This window comes from Talpa occidentalis, unplaced genomic scaffold, assembly GCF_014898055.3.
Source record: "Talpa occidentalis isolate TD23 unplaced genomic scaffold, MPIMG_talOcc4v2.1 talOcc4.2, whole genome shotgun sequence".
NCBI classification, from domain to species: domain Eukaryota; kingdom Metazoa; phylum Chordata; class Mammalia; order Eulipotyphla; family Talpidae; genus Talpa; species Talpa occidentalis.
Window position 1 is genome coordinate 68,424,002 of NW_023602073.1, and position 15,197 is coordinate 68,439,198.

Below are 15,197 nucleotides of genomic sequence, written 5' to 3' on the forward strand. Positions count from 1 at the left end.
AGTGTTTTGGCTAATGGATTGGGGCAACTTTAGGGGACCTACATAATGAAATGGCATAGTTAATGATAACTTAGCAGTGCTCTCAGTTTAACATTTTGATAAAAATAGTCTTGGAGAAGAAGTTTCTGGTAAAGATTTTTGGTGTATAGTAAAAATATTCTGGAAATAAAAATTAAAAATAGGTATTTTTAAGTGGTCTAATGTTTCTATCACATTATTTCTTTCTCAGTAAAACTTAGTGTTTACTTTACACTAGAGTTTATTTTCTTTTTATTTTTTTAAAATTATTTATTTTCATAGAGGCATGTTTTATTTGTTTGTTTGTTTGTTTGTTTTGTTTATACATACACTGGGTACAGTCAGAAGCGCGGGAGGGTGAGAGAATTCCCCTGGGCCAGAGCGGGGAGCAGAGCAGGCAGATGGACTGAAGTACACTGCTGAGGGAAGCAGCGGGTGGCAGGAGAGGTCTGCGCGCCATGTGGGACTCTCCTCTTGTGGCCGGGGAGCAGCCAGGGATCAAACCGGCGCCGCAGAGGCTGCGGGCAGCTTGGCAACCCAGCACTCAACCGCTGCGCCACCGGGGAGGCCCTCTTTTTATTTTTTAAAGATTTATTTATACATACAAGAAGAACTGTGGTATAGGCCAGAGATGTGTGGTGTGAGAGGATTCACCAGAGGCAAAGTGGGAAGCAGAACAGGCGGACTTACTGAAATACACTGATAAAGGAAGCAGCTGGTGAGACAGGAGAGGTTTGCTGTGCCATATATGGGTTAGCTCCCTGGGTGGGGAGTAGCAGAGGTATCGCTGAGACATAAGCCGTAGGCCACCAGGGAGGTACAACCTTGGCAAATTTTGTGTTGACATTTTGGATCAGAACTTCTTTGTTGTAGTCCTGTACTGTCCTGTACATTGATGGATGCTTAGCAGTATCCTTAGCCACTAGATTCTAGGAACATTCCCAGAATGTTAAGAACCAGAAAATGCTCTGTGTTTCCAGCTTAATTGAGAATCATCACCCTAATATTGCAGCATGTCCCCTGTAGGGCAGAATCTTTCTTTTGAGAAACATTACCCTAATATAAACTAGTTCTGAATTGATATGAGAAATCTAGTTATCCTGAGAGAAATTAAATCACTAATTTAGTTCCCAAACTTAAGTCTTCTGGCATAAAAAACTAGAGGTTAAGATTTTATGCTGGGAGCATTTTATTGGGGCTGGAGAGATTGGGTGTGTACACACACACACACACACACACACGCGCGCACACACTTTCATTGACAGTTATTTCAGAATCTGGATCATGGATTTTTGTTATTTCATCTACATGGTAAATTAGGTTTTCCAACTTTAAAACTAGCCCGTGATGAACCTTGCTTATTTGTAGTATGTAATTATCCAATTATGCATTTGCATTCCCTTTATTGGCATTTTATTTTGAACTTTGTTGGAGAGAGTACTTTTCTGGGTACATTCTTTGTTCTTAATATCATTCCAATTGTTTAAAATAATGAATATTTTAAAATAATACTTTGTAGACTTGTTTTGTGTTCTTTGGTAGGTTTGAAAGAATTAACTGTCAGAAAAAAAAAAAAAAACATCTATTTTGGGGCCTCCCTGGTGGCTCAAGAGGTTAAGTCTCAGCACTATCAAGCTATCAGCAGCCACTGCAGCATGAGTTCAATCCCTGGCCAGGGAGCTAACCCACATGGTGCAGCAGACCTCCTCTGTCTCTCCTGCTGGTCCCCTCAGCAGTGTATTTCAGTCAATCCCCCTGTTCTGCTCCTCACTCTGTCCTCTGGTGAATGCTCTCACATCCCTCTGCCCCTACTTCTGGCCAACACCTCATCTCTTGTATGCTAAATCTAAAAAACAAAATCATCTATTTTTTGGAATTGTTTTTGAGACATTTTTGGCTTTCTGATTTTATTTTTGAGTTACTGATATGTTGATTAAGAAAATTTCTTGAGGAATTCATTTTTATTTTAGATAGAAATATCTTTATTTCCTTGAGAATTTAGGGTTGGAACTTAATATAGCATATACCAGAACCAGCCTAGTTCTTAAGCTCTCCCATGTCTCTAAGCTTCTGGGTTGGACCCAACTTTTTAGAATATTCATTTGACAACAAATCGATATTGATTTGTGTATTCTGTAATTTCTTATGGCTTTTATCTATATTTTTCATTGTCACCCTGTAGGCTGCTTTGAGGTGTTCGATTTTTTGACATGCTTTTGAAGTAGATTGCTAGATGAACTATATACATGCATTGCTTCTGGAGATAATAGAATTGATAAGTGAAATAAATAATTTCAGTATTTTGTATTAGGCTGGCTATTCATATGGTGACACAAATCCTCAAATATCTGGGATAAATCTATTTTGAAGTTTACTGACTTCATAAAAATTTGGTTCATTTAGTTATAATAAATGGGAAGTTAGTGTAGTTTAATTACCTGAAAGAAATTAAAAAGTAGAATGCTGTTTTAATGTGTGTAAATTAATTTTTACATCAAGCTCATTTTCTAAAGAAAGCATGGACTGTGCTGAAATGAAGGTTGGACTTTTGAGTATAGATTTCATTAAAGTGAATGGAATATATGAAAGTCAAGTCAAGTCAGTATAATTCTGTAACGTTATAAGAGTAATTTAATGTCATTCAACATTTTGGTTTATGAATTTCTGTATTCTAATTTTTCTAAGTACATCTCTACCTCCCTTTTCCCTGTTACAGAAATTAAGATAGAATGCCACTTTATAATGTGCCTTTTATTTATCATGAACTTTTTTCCTGGATAATTTGTTGAACCATATCCCATTGATATCAGAAGTTTTAGAATATTTTGCTCTTTTTTTTTTTAAAGATTTATTTTATTTATTTATGCAAGAACCGGGGTACAGGCCAGATTCGCAGGAGGGTGAGAGGATTCAACAGAGACAGGGCAGGGAGCAGAACAGGCAGACTGATGAAATACACTGCTGAGGGGAGCAGCGGGCGAGGCAGATCTGTCGCCCCATGTGGGACTCTCGCAGGGTAGCTGGGATCGAACTGGTGCTGCAGAGGCTGTGGACAGCTTCACAGTGCTGTGCTCAACTGCCTGCGCCACTAGGGGAGGCCCCAGAATATTTTGCTCTTAACAGCATTACAAAATGACATTTTTTAGGTCTACATAATTATCTTTATTATTCTTTTTTGATTATATTTGTCAAATTGACATAAAGGATAATGAACTTTTGTAGCGTGTATAGTTCTGTTCATTTTAACACATTGCATAGATTTTTGTAGCCAGCACACAAAATTCAGATCATTACCTTAAAAACTTCCTATTGTTACCCTTTGTAGCCTCAAACTCCTTAGTCCACTGGCATCCAGCAATCTGGTTTCCCTTTTTATAGATTTGTCTTTTTGAGAATGCCTTATGAGATTATGCAATTGGTACGTTTATGAAATTTGCCTCTTTTACTTAATAGAATGCCCTTGAGATTCATTCAAATTATTTTTTTTTTGAAGATTCATTTTATTTATTTATGCGTACAAGAACTGGGGTATAGGCCAGAAGTACAGGGGGTGGGGGGGTGAGAGGATTCAGCAGAGACAGAGTGGGGAGCAGAACAGGCAGATTGACTGAAATTCACTGCTGAGAGGGGCGGGATAGGAGAGATCTGCTGTGCCATGTGGGTTAGCTCCCTGGCCAGGAATCAAACTCATATTGCAGTGGCTGGTGATAGCTTGATAGTGCTGAGACTTAACCCCTTGTACCACCAGGGCAGCCTTCAAATTACTTTTGAATCGAGAGTTTGTTCCTATTTATTGCTAACTATTTCATTGTATGACTATATTACATTTTTTTAAAAATCCATTTGTCCATTGAAGGACATTTGGGTTTTTCTTGTAGTTCTTGCTATATACATCCGTTCATGGATTTTTATTTTTTATTTTATTTAATTTTTTAAAGATTTATTTATTTATACAAGCACTGGGTACGGTCAGAAGTGCAGGAGGGTGAGAGGATTCACCAGAGCCAGAGCGGGGAACAGAATAGGCAGAAGGACCGAAGTACACTGCTGAGGGGAGCAGCAGGCGTGGCAGGAGAGGTCTGCGCACCATGTGGGACCCTCTCTGGTGGCTGGGGACCAAACCGGCACCGCAGAGGCTGTGGGCAGCTTCGCAACCCAGTGTTCAACCACTGCACCACCAGGGGAGGTCCTGGTTTGTAATCTTTAAGTAGGCCAGCTCATCTCATAGCAACTCATGTCTCTAAAAACTGCCAGTGAGAGAATTTCCCTGCAAGGTGGACACAGTCTTGGGCCTCCCTGGTGGCGCAGCGGTTGAGCGCTGAGTTGCGAAGCTGTCCACAGCTCTGCAGCGCCGGTTCGATACCCGGCCACCGGGCGAGGGTCCCACATGGTGCGCAGACCTCTCCTGCTGCCCGCTGCTCCCCTCAGCAGTGTACTTCGGTCCTTCTGCCTGTTCTGCTCCCCGCTCTGACTCTGGTGAATTCTCTCACTCTCCTGTGCTTCTGACTGTACCCAGTGCTTGCATAAATAAATAAATAAATAAACAAACAAATAAATAAATAAATAAATAAAATCTTTAAAAAAAAAAAGATGGACACAGTCTTAAGTAGTCACATACAATCTGTCATCTTTGTAATATTCTGTTGTTTAGAAATCAGTCATAGGTTACGTCCATACTCCAGAGAATTACACAGGACATAATATGAAGAAATGGGGACCGCTTTAGAGTTTGCCACAGAGGTTATTCATCTGACTATAAGTACATGATGGCATGGATTATACATTGTATTACGGCTTTTACTTAAAACTTGTGTTGTGCTTTATCATAAGGCAATCAAGAAATCTGCTGATACAGCAAATATATAAAATCATTGAGACAAGCCTTAATGATGTCTTTGTAATATTGTTGCTATGTGAATTCCTTAGTTTTAAGTTACTAGTATGGTCAGTAGTATTTCATGAAATAAGTTTTAAGCATTTATTTATTTTTTTAGTTGACTTTATTGTGGAGTATGACTATGATGCTGCACATGAAGATGAATTAACTATTCGAGTTGGGGAAATCATCAGGAATGTGAAAAAGCTGCAGGAGGAAGGATGGTTAGAGGGAGAACTAAATGGGAGAAGAGGAATGTTTCCTGATAATTTTGTTAAGGTAAGTATTTTCAGTTAAATTTCTCACTGTTACTTAATTGGATTTAATTTTTAAGAAATACGTGAGTATGTTTAAGGTGTTTAAGATAAAATTTTTATTCTGCAGAATTAATTAGAGGTCTGTAAATGCCACTGTAATGCTATAATGGATGTAATTGTTACTTGGTGTCCTAGTGAATACACCTGTTTACTAATCTTTTCTAAAAATAGTATTTTGCTATAGGGTAGTAGTTGGTAATTTACAAGGTCCTTTTATTGTGTATGTTTTCATTTGAACCTACAAAAGTCATGTGAAGTAGAGCAGATAATAGCCCCATTTTAAATATGGTGACATACAGACTAAATGGTTTACTTAACATGGATAATTAATGGGAGAATCTGAATGGAAATCTCAGATAGTTTATTCTTTTTTTAACAAGGGAGTCATTGTTCTTTTTTTTTAAAGGTTTATTTATGCATACAAGAGCTGGGGTACAGGCCAGAGGCATGGGGGTGAGAGGGCTCATCAGAGACAGAGTGGGGAACAGAACAGTCAGATTGACTGAAATACGCTGCTGAGGGGAGCAGCGGGCGAGTCAGGAGAGGTCTGCTGCACCATGCGGGTTGCTCCCTTGCCAGGGATCGAACTCATGCTGCAGAGGCTGTGGACTGCCTCATAGGTTGCGTCCCAACACCCTGTGCCACCAGGGAGATCCCTCAGATAGTTTATTCTTTGCTGAAAAATCTAATGTCTTTGTAGCTTTTCCAGCCTCTTTGAGAATGTATTAAGTTCCTATTTTTAAACTTAAGCATTGCAGTATTTCGCCATCAGTAACAGTTAGTCTTCAGTTGTCATCAAACTCCTTTTTAAGTAAATAGTTGCATCATCTCTGCCAAAAATCAATCAATATTCTTCTTTTAAAAACTATCAAAGTTCTTAATAGTTTACAAAGGAAAAAGAATATAATTACACTTGTAATTGTCTTATGTATAAAATTTCTTAAATGCAGAACTGTATGCCTGGTCTCATTAGATTATGATTGAATTCTTCTGGAAAGACTAGAGTATGTGTGGTTTTTTTTTTTTAAAGATTGATTTATATATGCGTAGAAGAACTGGGGTGTAGGCCAGAGGTGTGGGGGGTGAGCGGTCTCACTAGAAACAGTGTGGAGCAGAACAGGTGGATCTGCTGAAATACACTGCTAAGGGGAGCAGCAGGAGAGACAGGAGAGGTCTGCTGAGCCATGTGGGTTAGCTCCCTGATCAGGTTTAAACCCCAGCAATAGCAGTGCTAAGACTTAACCCCTAGGCCACCAGGGAGACCCCCTCATTTTTTTGAACCTGCATAGTCGTTGTTAGAACACCTGTGAAGTACTGTGCTTTATAATAAATATTTGTTTTCTGGATAAATTTGTCTTTTAGTTGTGGGTTTATCTCTTAAGTGTGAACACTTTGTTAGTTGACTTTAGAGAACTAACTACATATGATTTATCTCAGAAAACAACTGAGAAAAGCTATATAGTAGGGAATTAAACTTAATCACAATTTTTAGTGTTTGATTTGGAAGTTTTCACATAATCAGTGGTATATGCTGTGATTTTTTTCAAAATATCCATTGTGTAGTAATGCATATATAGTGTTATGGTAGAAATTCCTTTAGCGTGCTCACTTCGGCAGCACATATTCTAAAATTGGAATGATACAGAGAAGATTAGCATGGCCCCTGCGCAAGGATGACACGCAAATTCGTGAAGCGTTCCATATTTTGAGATACCATCTTACACCAGTGAGAATGGCACATATTAAAAAAAACTAGCAATAACAAATGTTGGCGAGGATGTGGAGAAAAAGGAACTCTCCTGTACTGTTGGTGGGAGTGCAAACTGTTCCAACCACTGTGGAGAGCTGTGTGGAGATTTCTGGACCTACTAAACAGAGCTCCCATGTGATCCAGCAATTCCACTCCTAGCTATTTACCCGAAGGACACAGAAACATCAATTCCAAAGAGCACCTGCACCCCTATGTTTATAGCAGCACTGTTTACAATAGCTAAGCTATGGAAACAACTCAAATGCCCAAAAATAGATAACTGGATCAAGAAGATGTGGTACATATACACCATGGAATATTACTCAGCATTCAAAAAAGATAAAAGATAATTTGCAGCAACATAGATGGCGCTGGAAGGGATCATGCTCAGCGAAATAAGCCAGAAAGAAAAAGAAAAATACCGGATGGTCTCACTCATAGCAGGAATCTAGAAAACTTAAATAAGGGACCAGGAAAATGAATAACTATAAGAAAGTGAAAATCAAAATCAACCAAAAACTATGAACCAGAGATACTTTATGGGGGGTGGGGGAGGGGAGGAGAGGGATTGGGGTCAAAATAAAGGGGTTGCAATTGTATGGGGAATATAAAAATAAAATTTATTAAAAAATAGAAATTCCTTTAGCATTAGTTAATTTTTTTTTTAACAGTTGCATAGTATTTTGCTGTATGTCTCTGAGATTTTATGTATATTTAGGGTTCTAAATTTCTTTTAGCTTTTAAAAACAGTGCTGCAATTAATATCCTTTTATAGGGTATATGCAGAACTTCATTTAAATGGGATTACATCTGAGGCCTCCCTGATGGCGCAGGGGTTAAAGGTAAAGTCTCAGCACTATGAAGCTACTACCAGCCACTGCAGCATGCGTTCGATCCCTGGCCAGGGTGCTGACCCACAAGGCACAGCAGAGCTCTCCTGTCTCACCCGCTGCTTCCCTCAGCAGTGTATTTCAGATCTGCCTGTTCTGCTCCCCACTCTGTCTCTGGTGAATCTTCTTCCCCCCGCAACACCTCTGGCATACACCCCAGTTCTTGTATGTATAAATAAAATAAAATCTTTTAAAAAATGGGATTACATTTCTATAAACCTATCATAAATGGAAATTGCATTTAATATAACTGACATACTAAATATCATAGCCTAGTTTAGACTACCTACATTAGACTACTTACATTAGTCTACGGTTGGACAAAATCATTGAACACAAAATCTACTTTATAATAAAATGTTGAATATCTCATGTAATTTATTGATTATTATGTTGAGAGTAAAAAAACAGACATGATGGCATGTGAAACACAAAACACAATATTCAAGAACATGCTAGCAACGTAGTACACTGTAGATTATTGGTTGTTTACCCTGGTGATTGACCAGGTACTGGGATTCATTGTTGCTGCCAAAAATCACAAGAGTATAGTATCACATATTGCTAGCCCCAGAAAAGTATGGTTTTTACTGGGTGCATATTGTTTTTGTGTCATCCTAAAGTCAAAAAAAGTCAGGGGCCATCTGTATAGTTAAGAATTTTCTGCTTCCAGGGGTATGTACATATTCAACTTCATAGATGTTAAATTTGTCACTGACTCTTAGCAGTACCACAAAAGTTCCTTTATTCTTTATTCTAATTAGGGTTTAATACCATTAGATTTTCATTCTTCTTTCCTTCCCTCCTGCCTTTCCTTTCTTCTTTTTTTCTGTTGAGTTAGTTCTTGCTTATTTTCTCATTGACTTGTAGTAGTTCCTAATATATTGAGAATACTAGCTCTTTGTAGTCTTCTTGATTATATATCTTTCATCCTTCATAAGTGTTTCTTGTGACTTGTCTAGCTTAGGAGCAGGGAGGTGATTAAAGATACTCTCTTATGATTTAAGCTTAAATCCTAAGTTTTAAAGTTTTGATTTTCAGTATGTCTTTCATTGGTCTTGTTTTTTTAAATGTGTATATATATATATATATATATATATATATATATATATGTCAGTATGCTATCTTATAGGCACATTTCATTGTGCCCTGAAAAATTTACAGTAGTAACATTAAAGATCGGTAATCACAGATCATCACCATAACAGATACAGTAATAATGAAAAAGTTTGAAATATGGTGGGAATTACCAGTGTGAAACAGACATGAAATGGGCACACGCTGTTAGAAAAATAGCCAGCAAACTTGTTGCATGCAGTTGTGACAGATTTTGTCTATAAATGCACTTGCTGTGAATTGGAATAAAGGGGAACCTGTTCTTCCTGACTGACCTACCTACCTTTTTATCACCTTTCAGAATTTATTTATTTATTTTTGATATGTAATATCCAAAGTTTTAAACTGTACTGAGTGGGAGAAATGGGAAAAGTAAGTCTATTGTGTTCATATGGGGAACCTCTAGATCATGATGCATTTTAATGGAGATTGTAATGTACATCTGTAAAAGTCTAAGAACTCAGAATTATTGAAGTTTTCTCCTTTTAGAAATAGTATAAAAATAACTTTTTAAAAAACTTGTTATGGGGGCCACCCTGGTGGCGCAAGGGGTTAAGTGTCAGCACTATGAAGCAATCTGCAGCTACTGCAGCATGAGTTCGATCCCCAGCCAGTGTGGTGACCCACATGGTGCAGCAGACCTTTGCTATATCGTCCTCTGCTCCCCTCAGCAGTGTATTTTGTTCAGTCTGCCTGTTCTGCTCCCCACTCAGTCTCTTGTGAATCCTCTCACTCCCCAAATCTCTGGCCTGCACTTGTTTGCATAAATAAATAAATCTTTTAAAAAACAAACAGATGAAGTATCAAAGTTGAGTATCATAGTACATTTTTGTTAGATACCTTAAAACATTACACACTGGCTAAGCACAATTTATTCTGTGATTTGGATTATTCTGAATCCTAAATAGACTATATTCACATTTAGAAATAGGTTGATAAATGTATGCTAGAAAAAATGTGTAAGGATTTACATGTAGTAATGTGTATATATAACTCAGTTATTTTGAAATAACCTGGAATAGTTTGACTTACAGCATTATTATTTGTGGACACATGAAATATTTTATAATGTATTATTTTGTTTGTGCTAAGGTACTTAAAGTTGTAGAAATAATTTAAAGCAGGAAAGCTTGAATACCAGGACCCGAGTTTCTGGTTTATCTCCTAGTCTTGCTTCTTGAATCAGCAGTCAGTGGTTGCTTGTCAGTGTCACCTGTGGCCTGAAGTAATCTTGTAGCTATGAGAGAAGAATCTCCTTGCAGACTTGGTATCTTTGGAGCCATAGACATAGTAGTCCTCAGCTCCTACATTTTTTAATTCTAACTCCCCCTTCATCATAAGACTTTGAAGCACAAATAACATTTTTTTTAAACCAATAAAACTAGCTTAAGAAATGTGACCATTGTGAATTATTGGGGTGTTTTTAATACATTTCACTGAAAATGATATGTATGGAAGAATATTGGTAAGAGAAGAGTTCTTTCTTTAATGTTTTTCCCACTTGACTTCACATGGCTTTCATTAACATTCTTGTAATAGAAAAAGGAAAAGAGTAGGATGCCATGGACAATGAATGTACATAACTTTCCCCTCTTACCCTACTTTTGCCTTTTCTAAATGGGGGAGGGGCAGTTGAAATAGGGAGGCCCTTTGTCCAAATTGGAAAGATAGCAGTAATATGGCAAGCAGCATACTTGGGGGAGTGGATATAAGGATATAAAATAAATTTAGACACTTGCAAAATACTTATGCTATCATTGTCTATCTTGATGATTTTGATATGTTTACACTCTGAAGGTACACATTTATTTGATATTAAGGAGAGTTTTCCTGTTCATTATTTTACTTTGAACTTAGGGGTTTTTATGATTTCCAGTTCAGCTTAATCATAATAAAATGAAAAATCAAATGACTTGTAGTCTGGATCATTCCTTACATATGATCATGTATATTCCAGAAAAACAAAATATCAATATAAACTTTTGAAATGGAGCAAAACCATTTTGTTAGGTTGGAAACCTAATGTTTCAAATGAGGATCTATGTAATGTTGACTTTTTAATCAAAGCTAAAACAGGTTGTACACATAAACATTTAATGTTGCTTATTTTCCTTATTATTTTGTAATCTCACTTTCCATGTATTCTGATTTTATATGCTTCTTTAAAGTGGGAGGTACTAGCTGTATATCATATCTTTGGGAATCCTGAATGTTAAATTAAAAATAATTAAATATATTCCTTATATTTTATTTAGCATACGCAGAACTGAACTCTGTTTAGAATTTGGTGACTAGATAACCTCTTTTGAGAAATACAAAGTAATTCTGGACCTCTAATCTGGTTTTTATTATTCTTTGTGAGTTATATATTATAGAAGTTACTGCTTTCTGTTTTCACGTCATGATAATCCACTAGCCTTGATCATATAACCAAATTATTATGTGTTTATAGTACTGATTGAGTGGTTTGTAAATTTTGATTATCTTTTATAAGTTGTCTTATATTTTTTATATCTTTTATAAGTTATATGTTTTTTGGTTAGTGCACTTAAAGGTCAGTATCGTTGATTTCCTTAATAGATGAAGAATATATCCTCTCCAGCCTTTTAAGTCCCTCCCTCCATTTGTTTATATTTTCCATCTTCCTTTAATTTGCTACTTCCTACTCCTTATTTGTGAAACAAATTACATCTTCCCTATGTGGAGATTTTCCATGTATTTTTTTCTTGGCCACTTCTGTATTGACATTACCTAGTCTAAACAGTGAGAGAGCATTTCTGAATTTGCTTTGTCAGCACATGATACTCTCTAATTGAGGACTCTGACTGGATCTCCAAAAGTCAGGAAAGAAATTGGAGTTGGCAGAAAAAAGATTGGCAGTTTATTTACTGACTGCGTAAAAGGAAATGAAGGACAGGAGGCGGAAGAATACTAGAAGTCTTATTAATATGTCATGGGTTCTCAGTAAATTTACTCAGTAAAATTTACCAAGTGTAATTTGGAGACTCTGTGTGTCCAGGAGCTAAAGGGGAGTCGATGTGAGCGAAGAGAGAAAGGGAAGGTATCAGAATGAATGATTTTAGTGCTGGTGGCTTGTAGCAGCAGAAAGAGATTCCAGAGAAAGAATAGAGCCTAAAGCAAACATTATTACCTTGTTTGTAATTTTGCCAGAGCTTTGTGGCCCTATGCTGCTGTGGTAACAGCACTTAATTGGCACTGTTTGCTAGGACTGTAAAACTGAGTTTTCCCTATTCAGTGTAGATGGTATATGTTTTTAACTTGCTTTCCCACCTTTGTATCAGATTTATTATGTCTAATGTTCAGAAGACTTACTACATATAATATTCATGGATGAAAATTTGTTTTGTTTTTTTTTAGGATTTATTTATTTATGCATACAAGAATGGGGGTAGAAAAGAAATGGGACAATGTCTTAGAATTATTATATTTGTTTATGTAGGTCTTATTAAAAGATCACAAATATCAAAAGTTACATGCTTAGTGAGCAGTATAGAACTAAGATACAAACCCAGTCATCTGTTCCCTGAATTTTTCTTCTGAATCATGACTGGTCAAATTGCAGTCATTTTCCTAGGGGAACAAGATTTGGCTGTCAAGCCAAAATCTCGATCTTCTGATCTACAATCCCTCTCTGAGGTATGGTTTACTTAATTTTTAGGAAAGTAGGTAGTTCATGAGACAGGAGAATCTGAAATGAAGAATAACTTTGGCATGTTGAGGTTGTAAATGCCTGTCATTGCATAGCTTTTGTTTTCATTAGCTTCAGAAATATTTAAGTGCAGTCTGAAAACTGCAAGGATTTTAGATGTTGATGTATCATGTATTATTAATAGCAAATTGAGTACTTTTCCTTAAGTACATTACCAATAAAATTGAAGCACTCTAAGTTGTGAAATGTTTTGTGTATTTTATTATTTGAACTCCAGTGCTTTTTCTTTTCTTTTTTTTTTTTTAAAGATTTATTTACGCATACAAGAGTTGGGGTGTGGGCCAGAGGTTGGGAGTGGGGTGAGAGGTGTCACCAGAGACAGAGTGGGGAGTAGAACAAGCAGATCTACCGAAATAACACTGCTGAAGGAAGCGGTGGGAGAGACAGGAGAGGTCTGCTGCGCCATGTAGGTCACCTTCCTTGCCAGGGATCAAACTTGCACTGCAGTGGCTGTGGATAGCTTCATACAGCTGAGACTTAACTCCTTGTGCCACCAGGGAGGCCCCTTCATTGCTTTTTCATAATTCTGCATCAACTTCAAATAGTTTGTCCAATATGAGAATATTTTTTTCTCTGATGGCAAAGTGATATGTATTGTTAAAAAGGCCCCCCAAAAGCAAGTATTCATGTATTATAATTTGTCTGCAGTGTAAAGAAATCAAAATTATCTGATACCCTACCAACCATAGAATAACAAAATGATTAAAGATTGTGGGTAGCCATAAATACCTGGAGATACAAATTCTTTGTGAACCTGTTATGTGAAAAATATTTTCTAGCTAATGATTTGCTTTTTTATGTTTATTTTTATGAACAGAAATTGTTAATTTTAATATCAAATGGAAGGTAGGAATCTAATTTCATTCCTTTCCCCTTAAATTATAGAACATTAGTTTTATCAGCACCATGTATTTTAGTAATCAACTTTTCCTCTCACTTTTTGTCTAAGTCAAATTTTTCTGTTTTTGGACTCTGCTTTGTTTCATTTATCAATATGTCTGTTTTTATACCAGTACCACGCACATTTGTACTATCTATTATATTTTTTTTTTCTTATATCTTGGTTAAAGAAAATTTTCCTCACTTTCTCCCTTCCCCCTTGAAATAATTCTGGCTTTGGCCTTTTTTCCTTTTATACAGATTTAGAAGTAGTTTATTGAATTGCTCTCCCAAATCTGATATATTTATTGAAATTACATTGTACTGTTATATCAATTTTAGAGAGAATTGGCATCTTTATGAGTTTTCAGTTATTGAACACAGCATAATTTTCTTTTTATTTGTCTCCTAATTGTATCTCCTTTTCATTTGTGTCCTTTTGTGTCAGTAAAATTTCGTATTTTCATGATGGTTCTGTCAAGACATAAACTCATAACGAATCACTATTACCATATTGTGTTGCATTCTGTTGATAGTGTGGGGAGAGAAAAAGTTTGTAAACTGTTGCCCTCAGGTTTCAAATAATAATCACTTTACCTGTTTTTTGGTAATTTACATTTGGGAATTTAATAAAATACAGCTTAATTGGTCTATTTACTGATTTCTTCTTTTGTAGGAGATTAAGAGAGAGACCGAATCCAAGGAAGATAGTTTGCCCATCAAACGTGAACGGCATGGGAATGTAGCAAGTCTTGTGCAACGAATAAGCACCTATGGACTTCCAGCTGGAGGAATTCAGCCACATCCACAAACCAAAACCATTAAGAAGAGTATGTAAATAATTATTTTTATGTTTAGTCAAAATAGAAAGATGTTTTCTAACTTAAATTATGTTAAGAAAGACCATCAACTTTCTGCAGCATACTATAATAACATTCTGCTTATTCTCATGTTATTAGTTTCTGACCCTATAGTTAGTTGTTAACATGATTATCCAGCATGAACTGCTGACAACTCTCTATAGTAATTACAAATGAAAATGTGAAGGTTTGTTTTCTTACTACTCTTATAGGCACCATTGAATAGTTTACATTTGCCTTAAATTTGTTGTAAGGCCATTAATTTAATGGTTTGCTAGAATATCTGCTCATCCTTAAGTACGATAGATGCAAGAATTTTGATGGGATGTTTTCTTTAGTAGTTAAACATCTGAACATATATGTTCTAATTTCCAAGGTGATTGGGCTCACATAATACCTTTTAAGTGTGTGGTACACTAATTGTGTTAGAACGATTTTGTGTGGAGGAAAAGCACCACTTTTTGAATCAGATATGAGTGTGAATCTTACGGTCTTAGATCATTGAAACTCTTGCTGCTAGTGAGTGAGTAGTTGAGAAAGACAGGTAATAGTGTTGTCCTGTCCAAGCTTATAGTCTTGGGAAAGATAGCTATTAAAGTAATAAAGATGTTTATTAAACAAGTATATTTATGGAAGCTGATAATATTTTAAAGTAGGAAAAACCCAAAGCCCCTTGAGAGATTGAATACTGATTCTGTGTTCAATTTGATTTACTATTAAATGACTATTTAACCATAAATATCTTAGAATCAGTGTCTAAA

General features: G+C 36.3%; 1 protein-coding gene and 1 non-coding gene across 3 annotated transcripts in view; both read left to right on the forward strand.

Annotated features, from left to right (window-relative positions):
* CD2AP (CD2 associated protein) overlaps positions 1-15,197 on the forward strand; it is an 85,441-nt gene that overhangs the window by 12,368 nt on the left and 57,876 nt on the right. For both annotated transcript variants that reach the window (XM_037519850.2, XM_037519849.2), the window contains 2 exons: positions 5,013-5,173; positions 14,253-14,406. In XM_037519850.2, coding sequence (XP_037375747.1) covers positions 5,150-5,173; positions 14,253-14,406 — 178 coding nt within the window. In that variant the 5' untranslated portion in view covers positions 5,013-5,149. The remainder of the gene's footprint in view (positions 1-5,012; positions 5,174-14,252; positions 14,407-15,197) is intronic.
* Positions 6,813-6,919, forward strand: LOC119253682 (U6 spliceosomal RNA). Its single transcript, XR_005127195.1, has one exon. It is a non-coding gene; the product is annotated as a U6 spliceosomal RNA (small nuclear RNA).